The sequence below is a fragment of the Lathyrus oleraceus genome, chromosome 6, assembly GCF_024323335.1.
Source record: "Lathyrus oleraceus cultivar Zhongwan6 chromosome 6, CAAS_Psat_ZW6_1.0, whole genome shotgun sequence".
NCBI lineage: Eukaryota > Viridiplantae > Streptophyta > Magnoliopsida > Fabales > Fabaceae > Lathyrus > Lathyrus oleraceus.
This window is the reverse complement of record NC_066584.1, coordinates 193,216,748-193,224,768: the sequence shown is the minus strand read 5'-3', so window position 1 is coordinate 193,224,768 and position 8,021 is coordinate 193,216,748. Positions and strand designations below refer to the sequence as shown.

Below are 8,021 nucleotides of genomic sequence, written 5' to 3'. Positions count from 1 at the left end.
AATTAGGAAAGCTAAGTGAAATATCCTTGTTGAACCATATAAATCAAGTATGGTTGAAAGGTTCAAACGACAAAAAATTGAACCAAGCATCCATGTAATCAAAGTACGAATAATATTGTAGAGTAAAGGCTCTGGAAAAAGATTTTAATTCTGATGGAGGCTGATTCCAATCAGAAGGAGATAATACCTTATTCACTTTGAATTTAGAGAACTTTATCTTAGATTTATCACTCAGATCTGTTTGGTGGGTAAGAGTAATAGACTCAGAATCTACCAGGATAAATTCGTAGAATTTTCTGGTCTTGGTTTGGTCTTTAGGAATGAAGTAAAATCCTGGGGGGAAAATTCTTGAAATATTTTGTAATAAAGAAGAGTTTGGAGGACAGTAAAGGGTTTCTAAAGGTAATATTGGTATAGACAAATCTTTGGTAATAAAGGTCGATTTTGGTAAAGAAGAAGGAGGTGTATAGTAGGCTAGTTTAAACGGGTGATTTTTCTGGATAGATAATGGACTGGTAATTTGAGATGTAAAAGCTAATGGAGTTAATAATGTAGGCTTGATAGTCGTCAGGGGAGTAGCAGTAATAGGAGAGGTAACTTTGGAAATAAAAGATGGAGAACCTAAAATTATTTCCTTATCTTTTTGACCTTTAACGGGAGGACCATAATCATCTCTGGGGTCAACTGATTTTTTACTCATGTTTTCCCTGTAAAAATTCTCTGGTTAGAAAATCTGGTAATGAATTTTTTATTCCTTGAATATGCTCGATTTCAAAATCAAAACAAGAAAGTAATGCTTGCCACCTAGCAAATATATGTTTTGAAACTAAATTTTTGACATCCTTTTGTAAAACACTTTGTGCAGCTTTGCAATCTGTTTTTAATAAAAATGTTTTTGAAAACAAGTCATCTTGAAATTTTGTAATACACAAAACAATAGATAAAATTTCTTTTTTAATAGTACTATAGTTTAATTGAGCTGGGTTCCAAGTTCCAGAATAATATCTGACCACTTGTTCCTTTTCCATGCCCGGAAGTATTTGTTTTAGAACTCCCCCAAAGCCTATGTCTGAGGCATCGGTTTCAACAATAAGGTTGACACTAGGATCAGGTATCCCTAAACAGGGTAATTTTTTTAACTATTTTCTTTAATTGCAAAACACTTTGGGTCATTGAATCATCCCAAGGAGGAGGATTCTTCCTAAGTCTCTTGAACAATGGTATACAAATGGTTCTTAAGTTGGGTATGAAGTCAGCCACATAATTTATACAACCTAAGAATCTTTGCAACTGGGTTTTATCCTTTAGTTCATCTGGAAATTTATTAATAAATTCTAAAGATCTACTAATGGGGGTATACATACCTTGGGAAATATCAAAACCCAAAAATCTTACTTTAGATTGAAATATTTTAAGTTTATTTTCAGACAAAACTAGCCCATTCTCTTTAATTATCTCATAAAATAGGTTCATATGTTGTATATGTTGATTTATAGAATCTGAAAATACTAATATGTCATCTAAATAGACTATGGTAAAGTGCGAGTAATCATTAAATATAGTATTCATAATATTTTGGAACTCGGAAGGAGCATTTTTTAATCCTAAAGGCATGACATTCCATTCATAGTGACCAAAGGGCACCGCAAAAGCGGTTTTATATTTATCTTCTTCCTTTAATTGTATTTGATAATATCTAGATTTAAGATCAAACTTTGAAAGTATACTTTTATTATGTAATTTGTTTATCAAATCCTTTTTATTAGGTATGGGATACCTAATCCATTGTAATGCTTTATTTAAGGGTTTGTAATTTATTACTAACCGAGGACTTCCTCTTTCTAGCTCAGAAGCATTGGTAACATAGAAAGCGGAGCAACTCCAAGGAGACTTATTGGGCCTAATCAATCCCTTGTCTAGGAAATCTTTTATTTCTTTTTTACAATAGTCTAAATTTTGTTTATTCATTTGTATTGGTCTGGCTTTAGTGGGGATATTTGCTTCCTTAAAGTCAGGTTCATAGGGTAATGAGATAGTATGCACTTTTCTTTTCCAGAAAGCATTAGGTTGTTCTGAGCAAAGATCTTTAATGAATTTATTTTGTATACTTTTAATTTTTTGTTGAATACTTGGAGATTGCAGTTGATCTTCTATCTTTTTATAGTGTATTTCTTTATTAATGAAATTAATTTATTTTCTTTTATTATTAATTTGATTAATAAATGATATAACCTTACTCTGGACAGAGTTAAGATCCCTAATCTTAGGTGATTCTAAGAATTCAAATTTAATTTCACGCCCTAAAGCATTAGTGGTTATAGCTGCATTATTAACTGTGAAAGGGTATAGTAAAGCTAGAAAATGGGTTCCTAGAATAATGGACTCATGAATATTTCTTACTAAAAGAAAAGAGGTTTTATAACAAATCTGATCTTTACAAATTTTAGCACTTGATAATTTGTAAGAAACTTGTAATCTATTACCATTGACTTCTCTTAAAGATTCTTTGGTTTTTTCATAATATTGGGTTGTGATCAACCCTTCTTGGATGCAATTTAAATCTGCTCCTGAATCAATTAAATCAATTAATTCATAAGTTTTATCTTTAACAATGAGATTTATTTTACTATACCATTTATGCGATATTAACTTTTCTATTTTGTTAATATACCCATCTTCATTATTCAGAATAATAGTTTCCTCATTATTTTTGTTAATATATATATATATATATATATATATATATATATATATATATATATATATATATATATATATATATATATATATATATATATATATATATATATTTTTTTTTTTTTTAAATCATATATCTTAATAGTATCATTTAAAAAAATAATGTATAGATTTTAACCTTTTAACTTATCAAATTAAATATTTTAAAAAATACTTGTGACGTTTTTTTATACAAAGTAAAATACTTCTAACTCAAAAAAAAAACATAATGCACCGTGACTTTTAATTTTAAAGTGTCATTTTAAACTACTTCTAAATTTGTTTTTTAAACTACCACTTTAAAAATAACGTTTTTTAAATATTGTACCATTTATATGATTTAATTTGTATCCTTTTATATTATTTTTGACTTTATTATCATTATTAACTATTTTTAAGATTTTAAATATGCCTATTTATTAGTATTGCATTTTCCAAAAGCAAAACCTTTAATATTCCTTTTTAGATTTTAGGTTTTAGAGAACTTCCTTCATCCTTCATATTACGTATTTTCAGTCTTTGTTCTCTATTCTGAAGAAAAAAAACTTTAACTCTTTCTTCCAGATTCAACAATTTTTTTCAATAGAGGTAAATATTATTATTCTCATCATCTGATTGTTTTAGTAGCTTTGTCATTTTTTATTGTGTTCTGAATATGTTGAATATGTTCTTCATGTATATAATGAACTATAACTCTCTTATGAGGATTTTATTTATTTTCTTTGTTTTGTATATGTTCTTTCTGAATCTATTTTTCTTGGTTTGAACTAAATATATAACTCTGTTATGAGAATTTTTTTATTATGTTCTATTTAAAAATTTTAATGATTTTTTTAATGGAACTTGTGGTTTTATTTATTTTTCTATCGTAGATATGTCATACAGTACCTCACTTGAATCATTGGGAGATTCACAATCACTACCAAAAGATGGAGAAGAGTGTTTAAATGTATTGAATCCTATCATTGATTTAAATGCAAATACTAATGAAGAACCACTAACAAATGAATCAACATCGGCAAATGAAGTTGTGAATGAAGAAAATGTTGAGAGCAATGACATTGTTATTCAAAAGTCCAAGAGGAAGAAAACTTCTCTAGTTTGGGATCACTTCAAAAAAGTGGAATTAAAGAATGGAAAAAAATGGCAATGTATACACTGTAAAAACAGTTATTCTGTTGTTGCTAGTGGATCAACCAGTCATTTGATGAGGCATTTAATACAAACGTGTCATGTTTACAAGAAGCTAGTAGCACAACAAAAAAAATTAAACTTTCAGCCAGCAAAAAGCAAGATTGATGAGAAGCTTTCTGGACCACTACTAATGAATTCAGGAGGTAAATATGACCATGAAAGACAACGAGAAGCCACCGCACATTGGATTATGATGCATGAACATGCATTTAGTATTGTTGAGGAAGAAGGTTTTCATTTTATGATGAAGTGTTCTAATATTTCATATGAGAAAATTAGTCGGAAGACATTGAAGAATGATTGTATTGCTGTTTATGAAGCTGAAAGAAAAAAGTTGAAGTCTACTTTAAGGACAGTAAATAAGATTTGTTTGACCACTGATTTATGGAAGTCACAAAATCAGAAGATAAAATACATGGTGTTAACTGGCCATTTCATTGATGCTGACTGGGTTTTGCAGAAACGCATTCTTAGTTTTGTTCATGTTCCTCCTCCTCGGCGTGGTGTTGATATTGTTGATGCTATCTTCAAATGTCTTAAAGACTGGGGTATTGAAAATAAAATATTTAGTGTGTCAGTGGATAATGCACATTACAATGATAAATGTTTGAAAGAGTTAAAAGTTCTGATTTTAAGGCACCGAAAATTAGTGTTAGATGGAAAGTTATTTCATGTGCGTTGTTGTGCGCATATACTAAATTTGCTTGTTCAAGATGGTATTGGGAAAATAGCAAAAATAGTTGAAGACGTGCGTGAAAGTGTGAAGTTCATCAATCAGTCTGAAGCAAGGTTGCAAACATTCTCACAAATAGTTCAACAACTAAAGCTTGGTGGTAAAAAATTAATTCTTGATTGCCCTACTCGTTGGAACTCCACCTATCAAATGTTGTCAGTTGTAATGCAGTTCAAAGAAGTCTTCCCTCGTTTTCAAGATCGAGAACCAAGCTATACAACTCTTCCAGATGATGATGATTGGGAAAAGGTTGAAAAAGTTTCCAAGTTGCTAGAGGTATTTAATGTTGTTACAAATATTATTTCAGGTAGTGAATATCCAACTGCTAACTTATATCTTGCTGAGGTATTTTGAATCAAACTAGTTTTAGATCAAGCTATCCAAGATGAATCTGATTTTATGAAAGAAATGGAAAAAGCGATGAAGGGAAAATTTGACAAATATTGGAGCCAATGTAATCTTGTTATGTCGCTTGCTTCTGTTTTGGACCCTAGGATCAAAATGATGGGTGTTAACATGTGTTTTCCCTTAATTTATCCGGAAGTTGAAGCTAGAAAAAATATAGAAAATGTGCGTATCGCGCTTGATGATATGTACAAAGAGTATGCTGATATACTTAGTGAGCATAGTGAAGAAGGATCTAGTAGAAGTGGTGTTGAACAAAATGGGTTTATTTTGGAGTCACAAAAATCCTCAGGGTGGTCATTGTTAATGAATTATGTTGAAGAACAACAAGCAATTCTTGCTGTAAAATCTAAAATTGAAGAGTATTTGAATGAGCCAACTTACAAACCTAAAGATAACGGCCATATGTCATTTTGTGCCTTGGAATGGTGGAAATTGAATTGTGGAAAATATAGAGTGTTGTCCCATATGGCAGCAGATGTTCTTGCCATTCCAATATCTACTGTGGCTTCGGAGTCAACCTTTAGCGTCGGAGGGAGAGTTATCGATTCATTTCGAGCTTCTTTAAGTTCATTTACTGTCGAAACTTTAATTTGTGGTGGTGATTGGCTTCGAATATTGCATGGAATTAGGAACAAACCTAAGGTAATATGCTCTCTTTTGATTATTAAGTATAATATAAACTTTTAAAAATAGAATTGATAATTTTTAAAACTAAATTCTTCTTTTTATTAATAGGTGAAGCAAGTGAAAACAGAAATTACATTACTCCCTTGATGATAAATAGAGAGCTATCAATGCAGGTGAGTGAGATTGTTGTATAATTAACAGTGTATTTAGTCTTTATTACTTGTTAGTTGTTAGCATCTCATACAATTAATAGGGTGTTTAAACCATACCAGTGTTGTAACATAAATCTAGAAATTTCATGAATTTAAAAATAATTAATCATTTAAAGTACTGCTATTTGATATATATGAGGAAGTAGTATTGTGTTAATTGTGATATATTTAAAAGGTAGCTGCAATGTATATTAATTTGTGAGCTTTAATATGGTGTTCAAACCATACAAATGTTGTAACATAAATCTAGAAATTTCATGAATTTAAAAAGAATTGATTTAAGGTACTGCTATTTGTGATATATGAAGTACTGATATTTGTGATATATTTTAAAGGTATTGCTATTTGTGATATATTTAAATGAATTTATTTATAGAAGTAATGGATTTAGCATAGCATACCATGATCATGTTGTGTTGGTATTCTGATATATGAATTTAATTGGCTTAAAAATTATCCTCTTCCATCTTGCAGGTTATCCTTTCCTTATTAGCTATGACAGTAAATCAGTTGACAATTGTTGTAATGAAGATTGAAGTTGAATAATCATTTTGTGATGGGAATGTATCAATTTCTAATAGTTTTTGTTGTACTATTTTATTATATTTGTAATAATTTTTGAGACAAACTTAAACTCAAAAAGAATAGTTTTTGAATTAGACTTTTAAATTTATCTCTTGAAAGCTTTATTTTGTTTTAATATTTTCCCTTTAAAAAGAATAATTTAAAATGTCAAATATAATAAAAAAATTTAACTTTAAAAAATGACTTTTTAGTCCGTGAAGTAAACAAACTGAACCTAACGAGTTGAACCGAGTTGTTCAAGAACTTAAAACGAGTCGAGTTCGAGCTTAAAAAAAAGTTCGTGTCGAACTCGAGTCGAGTTTCGAGCTAAACCAATTCTTATCGAGTCGAGTCGAGCTGACGACGGGTTCGACTCGACTCGACTCATTTCCAGCCCTACTCCCCTTAGAACCATCAGGAAAAATACCTCTGTCAATACCTGCCTGTGCAATCTCCATAATACTACAACATCTTGACAACACATCATGAGCATCATCTAACCTAGCATGCTCTTCCTCTAGCATCTCTTGATGAGCTTGCCTCGATGGATCTTCCGGAGCAACCTGCACCATATATAGATGCGACACCCTGAAGAACCACCTGATGTACTCGTTTACATAGCTTCAGTCACTCTCAGTTATGGTACTCCGTGCCTCCTCTGGTACTAGATGATTAAGATAATTATCAAATATGGCATCCATATCTTTATGTGTCATAACGGGAGGAGTAGAGACCACAGTGTGTTTGAGAATAATCCAGGTGTAGGAGAACTGCCACATGATGCGCTTAGGCATATGAAGAAATGTCATACGTGAATCGCAAGCCAACCGTCATGAGTATAAGACCATGTCATCAAATGGCCGCGTCTCACGGTGATCGACATAGGTGTTAAAGTGCATATTCTATGTTACGAAGCGGTCAAGATACACTCAAAATGGCTTTGTTGCATGGTTCCGTCTAAGCGGGGAAAATGTAGAAGCACACAACATACCCTCAGTATAGGTCGGTACACAGAACCAATCAGAGATGAGTGGGAAGTGTTGGAGGATCAAATCTTGAAAAGTGTTGGAGCACACAAATCATTAGTAAGGTCGTTGCAAAAATGTAATGAAAATGACACATAAACACTAAAAGACCAATAAATATTATTGTCTAAAGTGTGATGTTGTCTATCACCTATTTCATCTTCCACCTACAACCCTCATATAACTTAGAGTGCAAGTAGACCAAACAAGCGGCTCCATAGTTGTACTCATGGATCCGCTCAAACTCCTCAAAGTATCATAGGTAGACGACATCCACATAAGTGACACTCTTGTCCACAAAAAGACAGTGTCAACCAAATATAATAGATATGCTCTCATAGCATACATTATATGCTGCCCACCTGCTTCGCATCACCTATAGTCTACTCAACTCTAACCAACTCATCTGTATATATCTTCTTCAGGAATTCAAACATAGCATGATCCCCTATGTTTTTTTTAAACTCCCCTAAGGCAGCCTCTGGGTCAACTCCCCAGACAGTCTACCGTTAACTCAAATGC

General features: G+C 31.5%; 1 protein-coding gene across 1 annotated transcript; it reads left to right on the top strand.

Moving 5' to 3' along the window:
- Nucleotides 1-3,610: 3,610 nt before the first annotated feature.
- On the top strand, nt 3,611-5,017 carry LOC127094717 (zinc finger BED domain-containing protein RICESLEEPER 2-like). The gene has a single exon (XM_051033512.1). It carries the CDS (start codon nt 3,611-3,613, stop codon nt 5,015-5,017), a length of 1,407 nt encoding a protein of 468 aa, XP_050889469.1.
- The last annotated feature ends 3,004 nt before the right edge of the window (nt 5,018-8,021 follow it).

Excerpts from the sequence above, each read along its gene's own strand:
- LOC127094717 (XM_051033512.1), top strand. The coding sequence starts at position 3,611 with ATGTCATACAGTACCTCACTTGAATCATTGGGAGATTCACAATCACTA.